Here is a 24588-nt window from a genome sequence, read left to right on the forward strand (position 1 = left end):
GTCCGTCTTAAAAGCTTGAACAAACTTCTATAAGCAAATACTGCATGGGAACAAGGGATCAGACCTGGGGGGGGGGTTCTGGGTCCTGTATCTAATTTGACCAATCACGACCCGCAGCTCAGAGCACACAGACTGAAAAGCATCGGCTATCGTCCTTTTAATTTAGAGACGCTTCAGCTTCCCTTTAGGTCGTGTCGTCCATCTTTATGTTAAGTTCTGTGTCTAGAACCAATTGTTTATCTTTAAATACGGAATTTAAGAATCTCTGTATACCTGCTGTGAATCAAAAACATATTTAATATCTCAGTAAACCAGCACATTGCTCTAAACTCTGTTGTCCTTCAAGCTACCCCGGCACATAATCACACTGCAGGACCGACAAACACACACATATATATCTTAATTTGTCTTTTCTTGATAGGATAAAGTAAAACGACTGGGGAGGGGGGGGGGGGGGGGGGGAGATGACTGAAAACTTGCACAGAATTATATGAATTGAAAATTTGGCCTTTAACAGTGAACATTTTAGAAAAAAAAGAAACATCTTTATAAAGTAATCGTAATTATACTAATAATAAAAAGTGGAAATGAACTGGTAGCAAGTCAAAATCACAAATTAAAAATACAACTCATGGTCATTCTGTTACTGTTATGCTACAAGGGCAGATGCAGTGCAAGGAAATTCAATAGATATCTTTAAAGTTAGAATCTGCAAATATGACACATTCAAATATATATATATATATATATTTATATATAATATTTCACAATGAGACACGTTTTGAGCGACTGCAAACCTTTGGTACGGTGGTTTGCATGTTACCTATACAGTTCATGAACTACAAAGACCCATGGTAACTCCTACCACTGAAGTACATTGGAAATAGGGTGAGAGCTCAAATAACATGGGACAAATCTTTGAAGTCTATATCAAAATGTGGAATGGCTTGGTACGGCTACATATACATATATTCATCTATTATCTCAATAAATTACACACTGGTTGGTTATCGTACACAATGGTAAACAAGATCTCAAACCACAAGTTTCTGGTCTTTTTAACGATACTGTTATTTTTTTGTTGTTGTTTTAAATGGAGGAGAGTCGCATCTACAACCATAGAACAGTCTAGAGTCCCCCGGTAAAGTGAACGCTTGCTGGGTTGCATTTGAAATCGGAGAGTGGGAGTTATAAACAAGGCTAAAGGATCATCGTCAGTGATGTGCAGAACACGTGCAGTAAACAAACAGAAGGACCGACTGCATGCAGCTGAGATTTAAAAAATAACTTTTAAGAAAAAGAAGACAGAGTCCAAAAATGTCCCCCAATGAGACCGAGAGAGAGCAAAATGAAATCCTGGATGACAGTCACAGTTGGTGTTTACTACAGGCGAGAGGCGGGGGGGGGAGGCCTTTCTCCATTTCTTTGCATATGGGTCGTTGCATTGCGATGGAGGGAAAAGCTCTGTTGGTAGTTCCACAGGAGACTCCCAGGATTGGCACATATCTGTATTTTCACATTTCAAAGTGTCCTGACTGACAAAACGCCCCCGAGCCACAATCCCACGTCAAAGAGGCCGAGGCCGCGGGCGAGGCAGGGGCGAGCTGCTACATGTGATGTCTCAGGACTCCCCAAAAGGAAAAGGAACAAACGAAACTGGTCGTAGTAATAGTTTTCTGCATTTTATGGAAGAACTCAGAGAAAACAATCCACTGTTTAATATTCCGGGTGACTGTATATGTTTTTCCATCACAAAGGCTCCCGGAGAACCTCGGCCTGGGAGAGGATTCTGGCTGAGCTGGGCACTTTCCAGGGGCCGGGGCTGATAGGTCCCCCCGGGCCCTGCGGGGTCCCTGGGACACTGTCTACAGAGTCCACAGAGACGTCCTTACTGCCGTCGTCTCTGCAGCGAGAAGACACATCTTGTTTTCCTTTGGCCTCTCTGGGCGAAACCACAGAAACCTTTCTACCCTGCGCGTCTTTGAAAGACAACAGGGTTTCTCTTCTGCCGTTTGTCGTCTCTCTATCTCTGCTCCTGTCTCCCGGAGGTTTGCTCTTGTCCTGAGCGTCTCTCCGCCCTGAGTCTTTCCCTGTTCCTTTCTCGCTGTCTCTGGCTGCAGGAGGCGAGGATCTGAGACGGTGAGTTTCTCCCCCCACTCTCCTTTTGAAACTGACTTGCTCAGGCCTCAACTTCTCCTCTTTCCCTTCCTTTTCTTTTCCTAGTGAGTATCGCCTCGTCTCAATACCCCCCCCATTGCCGTTCTTCTTCTCATGATTCAAGCTCTCTCTGCTGGAGGAGTCTTTCCCTGTTCCTTTCTCGCTGTCCCTGGCTGCATGAGGTGATGATCTGAGGCGGTGAGTTTCTCCCCCCACTCTCCTTTTGAAACTGACTTGCTCCTGCCTCATCTTCTCCCCTCTCCCTTCCATCTTATTTCCTAGCGAGTGTCGCCTCGTCTCAATACCCCCCCCATTGCCGTTCTTCTTCTCGTGATTCAAGCTCTCTCTGCTGGAGGAGTCTTTGACTCTCATCTGAGGGCCTCGCTGCTGCAGAGTCGAAGCCAGCTGCTGTCCCACCTGAGAAGGCCTCCTCATGATCGTGGATTCCGCTTTTGTTTGTGTGTGAGACGTCCTGTTCCCGCTCAGCCCTTCTTCCCGTGCCCGACTCTCCGTCTTCGTGGGACCGTGAAGTTGCTCTTTGGCTTTAGGAAATGTCTCCCCTGTTTTCTTTGGGCTGCTTAGCTCTCTGGAGTCTTTTGTGGGCCTGGTCCTCTTGTAGAACTTCACATGCTCGGGGGAGGGGTGAGCAAGCCTTGTGACCTCCTCGTCGGCCCCCTCATCACTCTCCTCCACGGAGCTTAAACCCCGGCTGCCGCTGCCACTGCTGCTGCGGGGCTTGAGGCCCTGTGGGGACAGGGTGCTCCAGCTGGAGGAACGTCTCAGTTTGCTGGAGAAGGGTGGGGACACGAAGACGGGAGCCCCGGCGGTGTATGGAGAGGTCTGGGGTGATGTGTCAGAGAAAAACACCTCGCTGGAGTAGCTTGTGGATGAAATGAATTTTTGATCGCGTTGACCTGCAAGAAAAGAAAACAAGTTTTTAACGTGTAGACTCCTCGTGCAGACAAATCAGATGCACCACACAGAAGACTGAGAGAAGTTGGAAAACTTTATAATTTAGAGGTTAAAAGAGGTGAAAACAAGTGAGAAACAAATTACCAAGGTAAAAGAGAAGAGGCCAGTAAAAGCAGTGAAGATGTTAGTGTTGGTGCTCAGTGTAGTAGCACACAGTGGAGGAAGCTGTACTACCTGCATCGGGGGCAAGAGAAGAAGAGCCAAAAGGAAGCAGATGGTTAGAGGGTTAATGAACAAGTTAAAAAAACAATTAACTCAGCAACGAAAGCACAATTAAATAAATGAGGTGGGGGGGGGGGGCTACGACACTGTCTCCATCAATTAACAAACCGATGAAGTCTTTACCATCAGCTAAACATTAGGATTTAAGGATTCAGCATTTATTTAACTCTGGTCAGCATCATCTGTGAATATGAACATCTGGCCTGGTTTAGCTTAGCCTAGCTTTAAGATAGGAAAGTATTAAGGGGAAACAGTAATGTGAACAATCGACCTACAAACACATAGAAAGCTCAGGAATAGAATGTAACTGGTTTGTGTAATAAAAACAGTGTCAGTCTTCACACATTTCTGTTCCAGACTTATATGAGGTCCCTGTGACCTTTGACCTCACAAATCGAATCAGGTCATCTTTGAGTGAATATTTTTTCCAAATTTGAAGATATTCCCTCACGGCGATCTCAAGATAACATGTTCACAACTACTGAAAAGGAACGACACTGGTGCAGAGGCATTACAGTGACACGTTGTGGGTTTTATGGGAATGAATGTGGTCCAAATGAAGTCCAAACCACATTAAATATAAAAAAGTGAGCTAAATTCTCGCCGTTCTCCTTATTGCACAGTAAATCTCTCATTGCATAAGCGGGTTGAAGCCAGCACTTACTTCCATCTTGAGCCAGGCCTGCTCCGGGACGCAGCAGCAGTGCCACTTTGTTTCCCCCGGCCTGGATCAGCTCAATAGCCCGTGTATGAGAGATGCCACGAGCCGGCTCCCCATTAATCTCCACTATCTCATCCCCGACCTGTCAGTGGAGCAGGAAACGCAGTTATTACACAGAGACACACCTTCCCAGGCTCAGCTCCACTCTGCTGAGCACACAAACTCACACATGCAGAAGCCGTGTGCGGACAAACAAGCATACATAATCAAAGAATCTGAATGACACACACGCACACACACACACGCAGACACACACAGCCTTGTAATCCCCTGGAGGTAGCCGCTATTATTGGAGATGACAGAATAACTCAGGGTAAAGCGTGTAAACATGTCAGTCTGTTAGACTCTAATCAGTGTTGACGTCCCTCACCACCCTGGGATAGGCAGAGTCATGCCCAGAGATCATAGTCTGGAAAAGCTTAGATTGATTCCAGCTTGGAGCCTCTACTCTGTCGCTGCACGGCACCGTCTCATCCCAATAACAACACTGTGACCATTTCACCTCCATTTGGAAATTATGATTCTGCAGAACCTCCTCCACAGAGAGACAGAGTACCGTGAGGGTCGGACTCAAGGACACTTGAATGAAAGAGGGACGTTTGAGAACATGGAGGTTTGAACTCGGACGGATGGATATAAAGAAACAAAACTAACCAGAAGGGCACTCAGCCCCGGCCCTACGGCCTCCTTATGAAACCATATTCATTAGATACAGATTTGTATTTGAATTGCACACACTCATAAATATCAGTCCCCTACACAAGGCACTAGAAACTACTTTCATCAGGATGCATTAATAAATTATTCTCAGAGAAATCGACTAAAATGTTCAAGACAATCTGAGAACCCTGATCGAGAGCTGCACCAAAACAACATCCACCAAGTTTCATATAAATATATCCTGTAGCTTTTGCTTAATCTTACTATTTAACAGACAACAACAACAAAAATATAACGTCCAATGCCGAACAGTTTCCTTTACATTTTATCACGTTGCACCATATTGTACACTCACAGATATTAGTCACTAAATATGCCTGAATTTCTTCATCTAGATCCATAAATATTAGTAAAAATGTAAAACAAAAAGGCTTAAATTGCATATTAAGGAGCAGGAAATAACTATTTCTGGATTTTCATTATAATTTGATGGATCTTCCCTGATCAACACCACTTCCTTTCACCATTGTGATCCATCCTGTAGATATAGTGTAATCCCACTAACCAGCAGACATGAAAACACAACCTTGGCGGAGGTAAAGAGACGAAGGGAAGTAACAGTTCTCAAAGAAAACACAATAGGAATCCTCTCTTCTACATTAACGAGAGGAGAAAAATCCCCTCCCAAAAATAATAAGTTGAATAAACCTCAGATCACTTTGCTAATTCAAGAACTGCCGACACATCATAGCTGGAGGCCTCGGAGGCATCACACCCTCCACGCTGTAACTGGCAGTTACTGAAACACAATTAATTAGTTTAATCTCCGGTGCGTTCAGCCAACAGAAATCACATTTTCTCTGATTTACCTCTGAATTAGATCTCAGGAGTGTGATGTCTTTGCATTACAGCACATCGCACTGTGGCTAACGATGTTTGCGTGAAGCCACGGGATGAGCCCAGGAATGAACTGACTGTTATCTGAACCAGTAACATCCAGTATGGAGTTGTTTTTCAACTTGTTTCCATCTGTCTCAAGTTTCTGGTCCAGACTGAGAGATGCCAACAATTACGGGGTAACTCTGAACTAATTCTACGACCCCCCTGAACTCTCCTGTCGACTCACCATCAGCTCAGAATTCACTCAAAAGTGCTTCGCGTGTAGAAATTAACAAAAGTACTAATAAACAATAAATATACGCAACAAAAAGATTCGGATGAAAGAACAGAAGGACAATACAGGGGGGTGGCGTCAAACACTTCTATGCACTAGATGAGTCTAAGGCCAGTTTATATAAATGTGGTTTCATATTGTTGGAGCCACATCGTTATAATAATCAATGTTTCTGCTCAAACTGCATTTTCAGCTCTCCATCCAACACTGGGGGCCTCCTCTATGCATCTCAATTTACATGCGTGGTCTATGATCCCATTCACAATCAACATCTGAGCAAAAGAAAACTTACATTGGTGTTTGACTTAACTTCAGAATAAAACAAAATTTGAAATAATTGTCAATGTGCAAGCAGCCTTCAACGAAATTAATTTGCAATCCTGGCGGTGCATGAACTCAAATCAGACTCGGTTAAAAACTGAATATGAGAGTAACAAATATTAATAAAGAAAAGTGTAAGAATATATGAGAGATTTAATAAATGAGGTAAATAAATAACAAATGAACAATATTAGCTCTAAAAATCAGCAGGTTTTGACATTCAAGTCTCTCAGATTGTCTCACATTTTTTTGAAATCCAGCATAAACAGTCTTCCCCTGTTCAGAGTTGAGAACAGATTTACAGTTATGAACATCATTGCAGTATCATTGTAGAGATAAGTATTGTATTTACAGGAGCACTCACATGGATTCTTCCATCGATCTGAGCGGCTCCGTCCTCCGCGAGTCTCAGGATGTACAGGCCCATGTTGTACTCTGTGCCCCCCCGAAGGCTGAAGCCGAAGCCCCGAGGTCCCCGCTCCAGCTCCACCGTCAGGCAGCCCTGAGCAGGCAGGAAGAACACACTCAGACCCACACACAGTATATTGTATATGTTCAGTAAGAGGGGTTTACAGGGTTCATACACATTCTGACCAATGGATTTCCATGACTTTTCAATAACTTAAACCAAATTTCCATGACCGAACATTTTGTGAAATCTCGGTGTATACATGAAAAAGTGACAAAATGTAGTATTTAAACTAACATGAGAATTCTAAGGCATACAGTATACCTTAAATGACACAAACCCAAGTATGCCTGCTAATACCTTGAGCGTATTTCTTTCAAAGCATATGAATTATTACAAAAACTTGACTTTTCCAAAACTTTTGGGATTTCATTTTTTTCCATGACTTTTCCAGGCCTGGAAAACCCCATTTTAAAATTCCATGACTTTTACAGGTTTCTCATGACCTAGGTTTAGTAACTATTAATGTGATAAAACATTGTTTGTTGAATATGCAGTTTTTTTTTCTTCATATTCAAGATATTAACGAGAAACCTTCCTGTTTAAAAACTGCTTGCGTGCGTTTAACAGAGAATTTCCCAGAGCTCAGTTGATGTCTCATCAGATTCTTGAGAGTTTTCTATCGATTAAAAAAAATACCCTGAAGGATTCTCGCTCTTCTCAGAATAGTTTCATCCTTTTCTCTGTATTGATCCTCAAGTTGCATTATTTGAACCTAACAATAAACACAGTATGTATGTGTCTGACGTACCTGTGCACTTAAAGCTAAGAGCTCAAGAACAGAGACGACTCTGTGTAATAGAGTTCCATACAGAAGATCGCAGTTTGTGTTCCTGCTACACACAAACATTCACGGCGGCTTTGACCTTCAGATAAATAACCAGGACAAAGCACCGCGGAGGGAATCAGAGGATTACTGTTACCTGGTTGGGTCCCGTCACACACAGGGTCCCCTGCTCGCTGAGGGGAAGCGTTTTGTGGTCGGACCAGTTGAGTCCGTCCCTCTTCTCCTCCAGGTCGAGGTTATAACTGAAGCAAACAAACAAACACGTGTCTTTCCCTCAGTAGCACACGCTGCAGGCCACGAACAGGAAAAAGCAATTATGCAAAACATCAAATCTAATTCAATGTGGGGTGTTAAATGGAAGGGAGCTGCTTTTCATTAAAATGTATATATGGATATTTAATTCTGTGCTTCTGTGCTATGTTCTATACTGTACACATTATTGTTTTTTTTATGTTTATTACACTGGTGTGTTTGTTGAAAGCAATTTTCTCTTGTTGTTTGCTCGGAGGGCAACGCTCCCGCTTGCACTCTTTGTCGTGCTGAGTGCAATTACAGAGGATGTTTCGCTCGACTCTGACCGAGGAGGCAGCGACATTGTGTTAATATCATCGTAAACACAACACAACACAACGTTCCAGTTTTAGATGAAGTTTGTGTCTGCTTGCGTGTGAACCTCCTCACATCACAAATGGGAGAGAGAGTACATGTTGATCCCTTGGGGTAAATTTTACACTTTTGATAAACACATACTGGGAACAGTGCACTAACAGACCTCTATGGTGGACAGAGCCTGACCCACATGGATTTTTGGGAGGTAGTGTTGTGAAACTTCTGATCTGGATGGATCGATATGTGTATAAATTGGCAATGATTCCTAAAACCCATCAATCCATAGTCTTCTGCTCCTTCTGGCTCCAGTCACAGGGGCAGCCAGCCAGTTAGGACACTCCAGACGTCCTTCCCAGGAGGAGCCACAGTTTCCGGCTCCTCCTGGGGGATCCTGAGGCGTCCCCAGGCCAGATGAGGATGTTTAATCCATCCAGCGAGTTCTGGGTCGACCCTGCAGTCTTCTAATGGGAGTCCCTCTGGAGGCGTCCATGACTAGATGCCCGGACCACCTCAACTATCCTCCTTTGACTTTAAGGAGGCCGAGGATGTCTGATCTCCTCACCCGATATCTCTCAGGCGGAGCCCAGAAACCCGATGGAGAAAACTCATTTGTCCGCTTGTATTCACAATCTCCTTCTTTCAGTCACTACCCAGAGTTCGTGAGCATAACTGAAGGCTGGAACGTAGATCGACCAGACTAACCCTAAACATATTTATACAACGACCCATTCAATTAAATCATATTGGACAATAATATCATATAAATATAAATAAATCAGTCTCTGGGCTTAAGGGCCGGTGAGTTAAAATCCACCGGACAGCTTCACAGACTCTTAGTTCTGATGAGTGACAGCTTTATTTTCACGTTTTCATTGTGGATCCTTACCGCTCGTCCTGAAGGGCTGACCTTGAACCCATGACCCTGTGCTGCAGAGCCGGACTCTGTTTGGCTGAACTCGCTCCAGACGGAGGGCCGTGGTATTCTGGAACACAAACGTTCATATTTCAGCAAATCAGTTTGAAGTGTTCAGAGAGAGTCAATCTAAATCATATTTTATACCCACTTAGTACTAGTATTATTATTATACTTGAAGTCATGATAGATACATCTTATCTTCATTTATTTTCATTCACTCAATACCTCAATTTGGAATCATGATACTAAAATATTCAAAGCTTCTTATCATCACCACGATTAATTGCATTGAATCCCCTGACTCCTCGTTTCCCTCTCGCACACAATAAGGTTTCAGAATCAGATCTCAGACGCCCTCAGTATTGTGGTAAATGCAGATATGGCGACGCCAGGAACTGGACTCACCGTCCTCCGGAACGACGGTGAGAGTGACCACGTGGCCGGCCTCCTTGATGAGCTGCACGATGTCATTGTGAGAGAGCTCGATGATGGAGCGCCCGTTGACCGCCGAGATGCGATCTCCCACGTGCAGCAGGCCGCAGCGGTCGGTGGGACTGCCTTCGATGATTCGGCCAATCTTGTGCGGGATGACTGAGAAAGGCAGATATCAGGAGGAAAGAGAGATGTATTTGAAATGTATTCATAAGCTCGACACAATAGACCAGAGAACTGCTTTGTTCTGGTTTAAATGAACCACTTGCATATAAGTATTTCATCTGTGCCTCCATGAACAGGGTTGTACCATTAAATAAACAGAAGTACTGTGCTCAAATATTTCATGACTACCTGGATTAAACAATACTCCTGCATATTGTAATGTATTGAACTGTTTCATGCCATTTGCATCCTGTGCCCAATAAGTTTTCCTCCCGTTGTCTATAATTTGTAGATATGGAGCAATTACTGATAATTTTGCACCTTTAGAAAATGAGTTAGGGTGTGGATTAAGATCTTAATGGTTTAATGTCATACATGTTTCGTATCAGAACGAACAACATCAAAGAACATTTGCTTAAAAATCTAATTTCAGAAATATCCCGCGCCAAAAAAATAAATGCAGCGACTTGGCTCTCACCTCCGAGCGGCGGTCGGCTCTTGGACGTGAGGATGACGAAGCCGAATCCCTCGATGTCTTTGCGGTGGAGCGTGATGTCAAAGGACTCGTGGTCCAGAGCGCTGGGCATCGGCAGGCGAGGTAGCTTGGGGGAACCGTTCACCAGCACTGGAGTCATTTCCAGGACCTCCTCATCTGTGGCATCTGACGTGAAGATAACACAGATGTTGATAAAGTTGAGATCCACAAATCGTCAAATCCACAACTGCAGCTCATTTCAAGATTTCAGTTGTACTCACAAACACTTTCTTTAATGTCTACTGAATTTGTGCTGAAGCTCACTACTGAGTTCCTTCTCTATTTTTACCACCCACATCTATTTTTAACAAACTGCTGTTGCTCCTGTCAAATATAAAATGCATCGCTCCCTCGGTGTCTGAGGATGTTTCTCAGCAGAGCCCTGAGAGAGTCTGGCTGCTCGGAGCAAACCAGTAGATCTGGACACACTGGGCTGTGTTGGTGGTTCCTCACCTCTGTAGATGACCTTTCTTCGCACGGTCAGCATCACTTGACCGTTTCGGGCGGCGTTGGTCATCAGATCCAACACCTGCTTGTGAGAGCGACCTTTCACCATCACACCGTCGATGCCGATGAGCTCGTCCCCAGCTCGCAGGCGACCGTCCTTCTCGGCAGCTCCGTTGGCCACGATGGCCCCGATGTACACCTGGGGAAACACATTCTGCAGGAAATAGAAATCATATGAATTATTAATGCAAACAAAATCTCTTTGAGCAAGGAGCTATCAAATTAATTTAGCATTCCACGTCCATAGCTTTATTTGAAGTATCAACGCTGAAGTTTAATTTTCACCTAAATTGTTTAAGATCACTTGTGGGGCGCCACAAGGTTCTGTGCTAGGACCCAAATTGTTATCATTGAAACATAAGTGATAAATGCGACGTATCTACTTTGTTAAAAAATATTTTATTCTTGGTTCAGCCTTTTTAATTAATTAAAATTTTGTAAAAATATAGAAAATATTGTCTTATGTTTGTTTTTGTAACTATTGCTTTATTGTTTTGTACCAAATTCCTTGTGCGAATTGAATATATTGACCAAAATAAAGAGAATGAATGAAAATATAAAGCATATATGGTTTTTATATATGTACTTACTGGTTGCTGTGGACCTTCTCCTCCCAGAACTCGGAAGCCAAAGCCTGTTTCAATGTCTCTCTTTAGAAAAACATCTATGTCTTTGGTGTGAGGCTCTGTGGACGAGTAAGACTCAGTCACTGTTGTGTAAAGAGATCAACGTTTCAGGTTGAACAGGACATGAGGTCTAAAAAACATCTGAGACAAAGCGTCTGCCTGCACTTACGTCTGCTGTCCAGCAGGGCTTTGGACTTCAGGTACATCTCGGTGGCGTCTCGTTTGGGGGAGTCGATGGAGCGCAGGGTGCTCGTGTTGGAGTGGTAAGGCAAGGCCTGGGGCGCCGAGTCGCCGATACCGTCCAGGGTCTCTAGGCTGGCCGTCATTTCCTGTCTCTGGAAAATAAAACACGACATCAGATCAACCAGCCTCGGACATTCACCACATGTGTGTTGATTGTCTCTGCAGCTCTTTATCCCAGATAAATGGCAGCTAATGGTCGAGAATACCAAAAGCAATAAAGGTCAAGACACTGTCTCTTTTTTCTATTTTTACATTCACTGTTCTCACTTTACATCCCTCTTGTTGTATTGACAGTTAAAAAATGGGGATTTTAATATAACATATACAATCAACAGTACTAACTGAAAATGTCCCCTTGGCTGTGACGGGTCCATTCAGCCATAAAGGGCAAGTTCTTTATCTAAAACAGTTTTATTAATAATACCGATCATATCTAAAGAGGCTCATCCATGCTTCATTACAGCTGCAATCCCCTGACAAAAGCCCAAAGAATACAAATAGTGAAAGGAAGTAATTAAGACCGTTTTTCAGCGCAAACAAAAGGAGGCGCCCAGAAACATAATCAATATTCAAATTCATTGCTATCATTTAATTCGATGCAACAGAGGCTTAGTGGTTAAGCTGAAGGACAAAAAGCTTTGAAATTAACTTGAAGGATGAGTCCCACAGGGGGAAACAATAGGGAGGAAATGGGAGAAGATTGTTATTTATTTTTTACTCACAGGCTTGAGACTCTTCACAGGCGATGTTTGACCTATGGAGAGACACGGGGAGACGAGAGGAGAGTGGTGAGAATGCAGATGTGATTCAAAACAAACTCCCATCACTGAGACCACCGGCCACCAGATGGCACTGTCTCTCTGACTGAGAGCAAGCAGAGCATTACAAATAAAGCCAGTGAGCTGCTATAAACTCGGGAGCTGTTCTCACTAAAGAATGCTCGATTAGGGAATATACAAGCATAGGCGATTAAAGATACATAGAGAGTATAATGGTAGTACATGTGCTGGAGTGCTGGCTGCATGGTTCATGCCCGTGCAGGGCTGCGAGGAGCAGGGTGAGGGCATTAAGAGATGCATGCATATAGTTCAATGACCGATTCCCTCTCTCTCCGTACAGTACACCCACACGTTCCATCTCAGGCGATTGTTCCCTACACTTCATTTCTCACGGCTCCCTCCTTCCCTCGACCTCCCCTCCGTCCACTCCCTGCATTAACTGGATTAACAAACACAACTCTGGGGCCCACAGCCGTTCTGGACGAGGGGTTAATGGAGCCTGATGTAAAACTGTGTGTTGGGGGGGGGGGATACGCAGCAGCATTTTTCCGCTTCACTGTGAAATTCCCGATGAAGCATTAATAGCATTATCAAGTCAGAGCCAGTGAACACACCTGAAACACAAACACCCACCACACTCAGTCCATCCTTTCTCTAGAACCACATTCACACCTAAATTAGCAGGTACACACATTTTTTTTTTAAAACACGGTCAAACCCGCAAAGAAAAGGCGATTGACACTTTATGCCAGTCGGAGTTTCCCTGTTGTTTTCTCTCTCATGTTCCACATCACAAACAGGCCGGAGAGCGAGGAGCCCTCTGACCTCACTCACTGAGTCTCAACTCAGGGGCAGAAGACGCCTGATCTACCCGGCCCATGAAGACCTCCTCCTTCGTGGGCCGTGTAGACCGCGGCCTGAGGACAGACCTGACTGAGACGATCTGGTCGACAGCAGCTTCCCATGATCGGCCTCACCGGCTCGTCTCACCCTTAGTGCTGTTGCCTAGCAACAGAGATGGAGTTGGACACGATGAGAAAGTTTGAATGTCCTTTGTTTTGTTTCTTGAACCATTAGCTGTTTGGCTGAGTTGAAGCATGACACGCAGGAACTGGACGTCTCTTTGCTTTCCGACGCCATTAACTCTTCGTCACTGAAGCCGATGAATCAACCCATTGAATATTTTGTTTTCCCAGAGATGGAGGACGAATTTGTCGGTTGCATTTGAAGAACCTTGACTACCTAGTCGCTACGCTGTGAAGCACTTGGTCTCTGAAAGCAGCCTTGCAAGGATGCAGCCTCTGAATTGACAAACAAGCTGTTGCACATTGTTCCAAAGAGGTAAGAAAACGTTCATGGCTATTTATGTCACGAAAGAGCAATGTTCATCATAACAAGTGAAGGAAAGAGTGCAGCATCAGCACCAAGGCTGCCAAAATAAAGAAGAAGCTATTAACACATTCACCCGGGTGTCATTTTTTCATCACTGCCGATCAGGGCTGTTAAAAACCTGGCTCTGCTGCAGAGTCATTCAAACTGGAGTGAATGCCCATTGTATCCATTCCCATTGCACTCAGTTTGACCTGTGAGAGGGGCTTGAGAATCTGCTCCTCTTCTTTCACCGATGCCCTCCACTCCCAACTCACTTTCAAGGTCAAAGACCGTCGTCTAATGAGGCTTAAAAGTGGCGTCAACTCCTCATCTGTGAAAGCACGACTTAGTTCTGACTGTGAGGTCATGCAGTGCGTCAGTGGAGCAGGACGAAGTTGTGTTGCTGGCACAGCAAGTGAGGGTCAGCAGTGAGTGGAGAAGAGAGAGAGGAGGAGGGCTGAGGCGTGGCTATGGGGAGGAGGCCCCTGGGGACCTTCCCTCTATAGCCATTTAGCCATGGATCTTTAAGGGGCCATGGGTATAGAGGCATGCAGAAGGCCCCCTGTGCTCTGCTGATGATCAAAGCCAATCCGGAGCTCATCGACTGGCGCACTGAACTCCCCCGGGGGCGGCTGGAGACGGATGTAGGAGACATTTGAAGGGTGCCCACCCTCCTCCCCCAGAATCCAGCACATCCCCATGCTTATGTAATTCCCGCTCACAGACTGGTAACAGCCTGCATCACGCCTCAGCGGGAGTCATGATGAACAGAGGCAGGTTGGGTGGAGGCACACGAGAGGAGAGAGCTCCAGATGTGCAGTTTGGATGTGCAAAGACTCCGGGAGGTCGAGTCCGGCCCGTCATCTAAAGCAGCAGCTACGCGTGTGCAGGTGGAGCAGCAGTCTCTATTGTGGTGACCTGACACAGGCCGCAGACACAGTGGCATCACCCAGGCTTCTACAGAGCTACAGTGTGTGGTCAGTCAATGCCCCCCCGACCAGCCGCTACACCCCCTCACCTCCTGTCAGTATCAGCACTCTGACCCCACCTCCCATGGTCACTGTTGAAGTTGCATTCACAGCAAATTAAATCACAAACGCAAACACGGCGTCAATGCATGAGAATAAGGGAAAGGAATGAAATGATGGGGGGAGGAGACAGAGGAGATGTTCACACAGAATGACAGATGGATGATGTAATGCTGTTTCAGTGTCTCACCTCCTCGCAGCACCAGCACATCGACCTCGCTGCCCACAGGCAAGTCCTTCAGGATGTCCACCACCTGAGCATGACTCAGCGTTTGCACATTCTGCCTGTTGATGTCCTTGATGACGTCTCCTTTCTGCAGGCCACGGCACCACTGAGCATCCAGGATCATCTTCACCTTCTGGCCCAGCGGGCAGTCGGCGATGGCGAAGCCGAACCCCCCCGGCCCCTTCACCAGCGGCACGCTCACCAGCTCCGGCTGCAGCATCCCCGCCAGCTCCCCCTGCCGGCCGTTGGGCATGGCGGCCACGACGGGCCGCCCGCTGGCGTCCGTGGTGACGTAGTGGAGCTCCTGAGAGGAGCCATGCAGGACGTCGCCTTTCACCAGCAGCGGCTGCCCGTTGATGAGGGGCACGGCCGTCACCACCTCCCCCCCGTGCAGGGCCTGCTGGGGCTGGCTGGCCGACGGAGGAGGAGGAGGGGGCAGAGGGTCGTCGCTGCTCAGATCCACATCCGGGGGGAGAGCGTATCCACGGCAGAGAACCATGTCCACGTACTGGTTGACGGGAATGGACTGGAACATCTGCACCACGTCTGGATGAGTCTTGCCGAGCACGCAGAGCCCGTTGATCTCAACAATCACGTCGCCTAAGACCGAGGAGAGAAAAAACAGATTCAGTGAGTTTCTCCTCTTGTATCTAATGGAGACATCACCTCTCTTCTGAGAGCTCTTACTCCTCTTTGTCAGTTTCCCTCTCCTCTTCACTGCTCTCTCATATTTTAATTCTGGCAGCTCCTCTCATTCTCCACAGTCTACCCTTCATTTCTAATTCATTCCCGTCCTTCCTTCACTCGCTCCTTTGTTGAACAGACCTGAACAGCACTTTCTGCCACAACTACAATGATGGGAGTAGATTTCTGTCACATTGTCCCATTGTAGCCATCACACACAGACACATACTAACACACAGACACACACACACAGACACACACACACACAGAGCTCACAGCTGTTGGTTTATGTAGACAGCCGCGAGGCAATGGGAAGATCAGAAACTAAACTGTCTGCTGTAAAACGATGCCCTTGACAGAGTTGGCAGTGTTGTTGTTATTGCCTTGTTGAAACTCCAGGGATGGTGTCGGGCTGAGTGAACACCACCGAGGTGACATTAACCCCCCCCAGGTGAAACTTAGTAGTAGCTGCGAAAGAGTTTTCTGTAATATGGCAGAAATTAGCCGGGACCGACTCATGGATCTTCCCGACAGCTCAACAAGACACGAATGTTTATTTGAGCAGGAACACACTTTCTGTCTCGTCCTTTCTGAAATCGTGAGAGTGCTCTCCGAGGATTGGCTGCTCACCAGATGACATCTTGTTGTCGTGGGCGGCCGGGCCGTCGCCCAGAACGTTCTTCACCTGCAGGAACTCGTCGGTGCGGTCGCCTCCGATGATGGTGAAGCCGAACCCCTGGGAGCTCTTCTTCAGCGCCGTGTGGTACATCTCCCCCTTCAGCTGGTTGGGGTCCGGGGTGAAGCCGGATGCGCCTCCCTTGCCTGTGCACAGAGTGTGTATGTGAGTGTGTGTGTGAGTGAGTGTCTACAGTGACTTGTCTACTGACGAGAGAAATCCTGAGGAAATGACGACTCAAACTGAGCTCGACATCAAACGCAGCGACACTGATTAATGAATTCATATCCTCCTTGAAAGGCGGCAAAATCCAACCACGTCTGCATTTAAAGTCGATTACACGCATTATGTGCTGAGGATCAACACAGTGATTAGTCATTTCTAATTAACAGGCATGCTGCACACACCTAGACTAGATAAACACCATCAACAGAACTCTTTTTGTACCGAGCGAGGAGCACAAACACAAAGATAGGATGATACGAGACGTTAGCTTCACATGCTGATTTACTGACTTCTTCCAAAAACAAAACTCTCATGATGGTTTCCTAATGACACCACATTTAAATTCACTGGATTCTGATCTTTTATTTGGATCTGTACCAAATTGCTCATAAATATCAAATAAACATGCCAAACATTTTTTTTTCATCTAGATTCATTAAGAATTTTTTGAGAGATCAATGAGAATGTTGAAATAGAAGTGATAAACAAATTCCTGGATACACACTGATTCTTTCTTTTACATTTTATATTAAGTCAACAGATAAAGAAGATATCAACTCAAAGCTTGAGACGTATCTTTATCATACCCCATTCCCTGATTCGACCTAATTCTAGTTGTATTGGGAGCTCATGCTTAAATGTATGCTACATGTTTATTGTTTTCATTCTTTTATCTATTCTTTGTACATCTATTATGTTAGTTTCTTTGTATTTTTTATTGTGTATTTTATTTCTAAAGCACTTTGTTACTTTGTTTTGAGAAGTGCAGTAGAAATAAAAGATATAATATCATAATGACATGCTAGACATATATGATTAATTTACACAGGTCCCCACATAAGCTTCCTTAAAAAAGTAAAGGGGGACAATGATAATAATTTGAACAAATAAAATAAAATGAATAAAGTAAAAGAGGCAACAGACCTTTCCCACTTCAAATATTAATATAATGAAATGAAAAACAAACGCAGACCAAAACATAACTATAGAGCAGAAGAGTGACAGAATCCATCTTAGTGAGACGTCCTCCCCCCCCCAGCTGCAGTCGGTGACTCGACAGAGTTGACTTTTTACAACTTGAGTAAGGAACAACTTAAGGTCAATGGCAACATCAATATGGACCAGTGGCCTGGCCGTGGTGTACGCGGTCCAGCAGATAACCAACAGTGGAGGTCACGCTGCATTAAACTGAGCAGATCCCCTATCTGCCGTTACTGTGGTATCAGCACTTAGATCACGGACAAACGGTTTTCTCTCCCCTCGCTGCCTGATGGTCCCTGGCCCGAGCCGCCTTTTACCTCTGGATCAAAAACAGTAAAAGCGAAGGCAGACAGTGACAAATGGGGCCACTTTGCTGCAGCTCTGCAACGAATTGAGAAAGATATGATGTGGCTCTTTGTTTCTGGGATGAGAGAAATGTCATCAAGCGTTTAAAAGTGGTCCATCCATTGTTTTATTTTTTTTTACTTAACTTAACCACTTTGACCTTACACACTAAAATACCAGATTATCATATTGACATATTCTGTTTTATAGAATCTGGATAGTGTCATGATTAATATCTTAATATCCTAAATCAATTGGCTCTCCCCAAATATGAATACTCACATCCCTTAAGGCACCAGCTGAGAAGGTGAAGTTGCCGCCTGTTAATTAACCTTAAGCTCAATTATAACAAATTCAAAAAGAGTTGTTCTTAGTCTTAAACACACAACCTGGAAAACTCAAAAACAAGGACATTGCAAAATACAAAGTTTTAACCACATCACTGACATTGTTTGGACCCTTTTGGAGATTTAATAGTCGTTCCACAGAATCCTTTCATAAGACTTTTTGATTGTTTTTTTAATTTCCGTGACTGGATCACACGCCGCTATGTGAAATGTCTTTGTTTATCCGATACTGCTGTTGCCAATTTGAAGGAAATTATTCCATCTGCACTTAAATTCAATGCCATTGACTTTGACATTGCAAAAAACTATTATTCCTTTACAAAAACATCAGCGCCATGGTTTAACCCAAACCTGCAAATCAAACAAAGCATCACACGTGAGCAGATTCTGTCCTGCTGCTGTTACCTGTGGGCCGGAGACCCACCCTGCTGTTGTGTGAGTCACTGGGGTGTGGATGGATGAGTGCTGTCTGGGTTGGGAACGTGGGACTGCATTGTAGGTGGCTTATAAACCAAGCGTTGTGAAATCAGGAAGTGAGGTTAAACTGGAAGAAACCTGCTGCTTAGTCTGGTAAAAGAGTCCTGGACCATTCAGGGAGACGCTCTCTATTACCAGAGCAGCCCATTATTCATCATTAAGAGTCAAATAAAAAGTGCAGTGACAAGAACTGGAACAAGAGATAATACTCATTTGAAAAGCTTAAGTGAATTCCTGTAAAAACCTGAGGAGAATTTAAAATCCTCCTCCCCACATATAGAGCAGTGGAGATGGATCGACCCACAAGAACAATGCAACTGAAGAAACAGGCTTGCTTGTGGTTTCTAGAGTCTCTGAACTGGGATCTATAATGGGAGGGAGGGTTTCTGTATTGAGTCTGAGAACCAGAAACCATCTCCATGATGAAGAAGAGGCTTATAACCTTCCTTCTTCGATAGAGCCTGGCTCGGACTAACCTCAAACCATCCAGTGTGCACTGCAGATAAAAATCCTGGTCTTAGTATTTACCTGATAGAGACTGTACCGGCAAATTGAAATGCATTAATCCAGAATCTTTCCATCTGGCTGAATGGTTTGGATTTCACCAGCACACTGACTGGGCGGCAGTGAAATACTCCTCCATGCTTGGAAGAGAGCGTCCAGCTCCTCAGCTTTAGATAAATGTGAGGCCCAATATTTAATCTGGGGCCTGTGGCACCTCCACACTAATCTTCAGCTCATTCTATTAAATTCAGAGAAAATCTTTAGGGGGAACTGCTGCAGGCAGCGACTGGAGTAAGTGGAAACTGGGGAAGTACATTCAGTCTCCTTGTTTGAATTGGGTTTGACACGTCCAGTGGCAACAGGGTTCAACTGTCGCCTTTAATTATCCCAGAAACAGGAAGATAGGGTCATTCTAATGGGATGTTTTTTGGGGATCCCAAAAAATATCTTTTCAAGGAGAAGAGTGTCAGGAGAAGTAAATCTTTTTCCTGAATCATTATTTTGTGTAGAGTTATGAGAAAGTATTTGGGAACCAGAGTTTGAGCCATTTCCCAAACTACAGGGACCACAGGACCAACAGTGTTTCCAAACTCCAAAACTAAAATAAATGAAACATAGCAATGTGGATGCAGCATAAATTAATAAATAAACTTTTCGTTGATATCGATATGCCTGAGTTAAATCCTCCTATATTCCCTCAGCTAGAGTTTCTTTTAATCTGAAATGAGAAAAGGTGCCACAGGTAATTGGCGCCACCCTCTCTCTAACTCTACAGGTCGATTTAGGTTCCCAGTCGTTCTTATTCCTGCTGTGAAGGATAATTATATTGATGGAACACATTGTACTGAGCTTCTCACTGAGGCCGCATCGCTCTGGTACCTGGTAAATATATCCCCCGTGGACAGCGGAATCCAAAGACCCTCTTTGCAAAATTCACAACTTTGATGTGACTGTTGAAATGTGCCACTGAAACTGTGCTGCACCAAAATGATGCCTCAGCTGCAGAGGACAGTCGTGCGTATTCAAAACTAAACCTGCATATCCTTCCCCATCTTTTCCCTCTTTATCTCTCTGGGGAATGAACAGAGACTTCAAATCGCAACAAGTCCATTTTGCTGTATCTGGGGTTTTAAGAAAACAACAGCAACTTCTCTTGTTTGTCAGGAGAAACAATAAAACTGCTAAATTCTCGCTCTATTTCCCCTCAGTTCTCTAAACGCAGGAACTTTTGTAATCGTGCACCAAGGATTTAAATGCAGTCGTGCTATCAAACGGTCCAATGGTCATAAACATCCAGTTCAGACATAAACAGCCGTGAATGAGTGAGTGTAACTTATCACAGGCAGCAGGGAGTCATGATATCCACTCATTTACATAATCACATCCAAATTGCTTGTTAAAGTCAACAGGAATTCTTTTTCATTCTCTTTTCCGCCAGAGAGAGTTGACGTAAGCACGTTTGTGTGTGTGTGTGTGTGTGTGTGTGTGTGTGTGTGTGTGTGTGTGTGTGTGTGTGTGTGTGTGTGTGTGTGTGTGTGTGTGTGTGTGTGTGTGAAGAAACCGACGGATGTAATGAAGGGAGCAGGATGAAGAAAGCGAGGGAGGGAGGAAGTGAACGTGTGTGAGCCTGCACTTGTGTGGGAGAGTCCAAGGGAGGCCTCTGTGCCAACGTCTGTGGGCAGACAGACCCCCGAGGCGGAAGAAACCATCGGATCCACCGCATCAACAACAACAAAAACACAAACAGCCACGGTTTTTGGATTTCCTCATGTGTTTAGTCAGTTGTGTTGTAAATCTCCAGTGACATTATTCAGCACAATTGGAAAGACATCTTCAGTGGAGCTGCAGCAAGCTCCTGCTTCCAAGAATCCACCTTGAACAGCAGAGATCAGAATCGACTGGTGATGTTCGGCCAGGAGTCGACTCACAGGGGAAAGAACCAAGTGTACGAGGAGGACAGGACCAATCAGAACAAAGCAGGCATTGAACACACACAGCCCGGGGGGGTTAACTGGATGACAAACACCACAGTTTAGTCTCCTCTGCAGGTTCAACTGCAGCAACACCTCAACTTCAATGGTGCTGCCGTGATATATAACACCTCATAAAACAACAAATTACAGCACTGGGCTCGTATCGCACAGCCAACCACTGCAGGTTCAGTCTCCTAATCCTCTGGAGGTGTTCTAAAGACGAGTTCACGAGCAGAGAAAAGGATTTTGTAGAAGGTCCCTGTGACCATGAACTTTGACCTGTGACAAAAACAATCTAACCGGTTCATCTCAGTGTATGTTTGTGCCAAATTTCCATCTGACATCTTGGAGAAGTGTCAGAGTCTGAGGTGTTTGCCTGAGGTGTAACGGCCGCCTGATGATGCTCTGGTTTCATCACCGGGCGTCTGACAGCTCACTCGGTTGTGTAATCGGTGATCAGGGCCGGTGTGGTGGTTTCCTCGGTCCCTGCACACCTGAGCAGGGAGATGTCTGATTATGCGTGGCCCCTCTGACATGCTGTTCCAGCAGCTGTTGCCACAAGCGCCTCTAAAAGCCGCCCTCCTCCCCTGCACTGCCTCTCTCTCTCTCCCTGAAACCCTCCGCCCTCCCTGCCGGCGCGAGCCTGTCCGTCTCCACTGCTGTAATCTATTATACATCCCTTTTAATGAAAACATACTTAATTCATAATGTTTATTCCAGGAGAAAAATGGCGTGTCAAGGTAAAGAACAGAGCTGATAAAAGGACCCCCGCTACCCAAGCACCCCCGCTATCATTCTGACAGTGTATCACAGTTCGAGCCGAGGTCGGACACGCTCTGCTGACCTCCCACGGAAACGATGACGCTCCTTCTGCTTTTCTATTATCCCAGAAAACATATTTATCACAACACAGCAGCTGAGGTGAACGGGTCGGCCTCTACACGGAGCAGAAGCCAAAGTGATTAAACTACAATTAAGTTTCAGACAGTTGGCGGATGTTCACGTCCGGAGTGATTTACAACGGGAACGGAAATAGAATAAGCTCGGTGAATAAGTTGAGTCGAGTCCAACGAAGACAAAACTGCTCCTATCGTTGTGGGTCAGAGTGAAGTAACAGAAGCACTGGGTCAATTAATAAAAACACAATACAGGAGGAATTAACGTAGAGATAGAGAAGTAGGAACAAAGAGCGTCATTATATCAGATGATTCTACTCCTACTGGAGTTTCTTGTTTTTAACGAGGCCGACGGCGGCAGAGTGAGTCAGATGTGTGCGGTGATGACCTGAGAGCTGATTGGTTAGAAAAAACAAGGCTCCGGTTCAATGGCTGAATACCAATCCCGTTGCACTTCATCTCTCTATTTGCTGTCTGTCTCTCCTTTATTCATCCAAAGTTCCCCCCCTTCCCTCGAAACAGGAAAGCTGTTGGAAGTTATTATCGTTGTAGTTGCATGTCCTATAAACCTGAGGGAGACTTTAAAACCTGCTAAACAGGTTGTTTTAAGAGGTCACGTGTTATTTGAAATTGATGGTTTCCATGTGGGCAAAATCTAATTATATATGTCATTCAATTAAAGGGTTTATAAATGTGGGTGTGTGAATGGATGACACAAAAACGTCAGGAATCTGTCTCAATGATCGTCTCCACCTGCAGCTGTGACGACAACAGCAATGGCTTCCATGTTATGATGGGGCAACTGGGACAGTCCGCTAAATGTCCACTAAAAGTTAATTCTGGATCTTTGTTAAGAGTCTGGCAACATCACACATATCTCAATCCACGAGAAGTTGCAGGAAGACGGAGGAGGAAACGTGAGAGCGAGAGTTGGAGAGATGACTTTGGATTTTTACTGTGAGAGAAACTGTTTTAAACTGAATCTTTTTTTATGATGCGGACAGAGTCGATAAAGCTTTTGACTTTCGATGGCCTTCCCTTACTTGTTTGTGCTGGAGTGTACAGAGGAAGAGAGTGAACCAATGAATTGAAGAGTGAACCACGAGGGGAGGAGAGGGAGAGAGAGAGAGAGAGAGCGAGACTGAGAGAGAGAGAATGGTGAGAGTGAGACATCTTGTTGACAACATTCTTAGCTTCTTATTGTTGACATTCCATGGACTGTCGCCCCATAAGATTACATTCCCCTTTGGCTCCTCTGCACTGGATGTATTTTTTTAAATCCCTGACAATCCAGCTGAAGAGGAAGTTGAAGAGGGGGACCGGTTCTGTAAAGTTCTGTTCTCACCTTGGGAAGGAGCCGCAGCGGCTTGTTGGATCGCAGCCGTCTCCTGGCTCAGCTTCTTCTTCGCCTCCAGGACCGGGTTCTCAAACTGGGTTTTCTGGTTGATGTGGCTGCAAAGAAAAACACACTCAGGTTGTAAGAGAGGGGAGACCTCACATGCAATTTGAATTTCAGTTTTCACTTTGTCATCGTGGATTATTGAGAGGTGTAAAACTGGACTGGCTCTCAGTAGAGCAGATACCTCCGCCAAGGTTCAACAGTTATTTAATCTATAATGCCACAAACTCAAGATCCAGAAATTGTTCTCTGAGAAATTGATTAAAATGTCAAAAAAAAGCCTCTATCTCAACACTTTTAAGAAAGTAAAATCCCTGGATCCAAACCAAAATGTAATGGCTTATTCCCTCGGGTATTGACACGCCCCTAAACGAAATGTCAGGAGGATCAATCGACAAGTTTTTGCGTAATCTTCCGCACAAACAAACCAACAAGCAAACAGACAGGAGGTGAAAACATAACCACCTGGTGTTCAAGTGTACAACACGATAACATGTGCAGAGAGGGAAGGGGTCTGAATAATTCCTGAGGCCACACACACACACACACTCACACGCACACACACACACACACACACACACACACACACCTCTGACTTATTGAGCCGACTCCACCTTTATTATTGCGATTAATTATGTATGGACCTTCCCTATGAAGCAACATGGTTTTCTATTAGTGGCTTCATTATAAATACATGGCGTATTCTTACAGTAAAGGCTGGCTGGCCTCCTCTTTATATTATCTACGATGACTTGTATCCATTGAATATTGTAGGAAATCCACCTGCCTCTACAATATAAGGTAAACAGCCAGTTGTTCCTCTGGCATCCAAACCACAGCCTTTACTCCACAGTGAGCTCGTTCCAGGTTCAAACCCTTTTTCTGTACAGTGAGAGTTTCTCTCTCATGTCACATCCGCCCAGGAGGGATCTGTCTGCAGCCTGAGCAATAAAACAACGTGAGCGTCCCCATTTTCTATTCATCACGACAGATTGCCACCTCTCCTCGGAGCCCCCCCACCCACACACACACACACACACACTCACTTTATTCCCTCCAATGCGTGCCAGTCAATCTCTCCACTTCACTCTACACTGCTGTTGCGTCGGCTGCGTGACACGGACGCCGGCACTAAAAACACTAAAAATACTTTTTTAGCAT

The 24588-nt window shown here is 45.0% G+C and overlaps 1 protein-coding gene across 1 annotated transcript in view; it reads right to left on the minus strand.

Moving 5' to 3' along the window:
* Positions 1-459: 459 nt before the first annotated feature.
* Positions 460-24588, minus strand: part of LOC128458467 (membrane-associated guanylate kinase, WW and PDZ domain-containing protein 3) — a 135724-nt gene continuing 111595 nt past the window's right edge. Inside the window, exons 8-21 of the mRNA XM_053443309.1 lie at positions 23374-23480; positions 16235-16426; positions 14885-15520; positions 12239-12270; positions 11443-11608; positions 11238-11332; positions 10594-10801; positions 10084-10266; positions 9414-9599; positions 8979-9075; positions 7620-7725; positions 6592-6729; positions 4016-4154; positions 460-3071 (exon numbers count right to left, since the gene is read on the minus strand). Coding sequence (XP_053299284.1) covers positions 1750-3071; positions 4016-4154; positions 6592-6729; positions 7620-7725; positions 8979-9075; positions 9414-9599; positions 10084-10266; positions 10594-10801; positions 11238-11332; positions 11443-11608; positions 12239-12270; positions 14885-15520; positions 16235-16426; positions 23374-23480 — 3607 coding nt within the window. The 3' untranslated portion in view covers positions 460-1749. The remainder of the gene's footprint in view (positions 3072-4015; positions 4155-6591; positions 6730-7619; positions 7726-8978; positions 9076-9413; positions 9600-10083; positions 10267-10593; positions 10802-11237; positions 11333-11442; positions 11609-12238; positions 12271-14884; positions 15521-16234; positions 16427-23373; positions 23481-24588) is intronic.

The sequence above is a fragment of the Pleuronectes platessa genome, chromosome 2 (genome assembly GCF_947347685.1).
Source record: "Pleuronectes platessa chromosome 2, fPlePla1.1, whole genome shotgun sequence".
NCBI classification, from domain to species: domain Eukaryota; kingdom Metazoa; phylum Chordata; class Actinopteri; order Pleuronectiformes; family Pleuronectidae; genus Pleuronectes; species Pleuronectes platessa.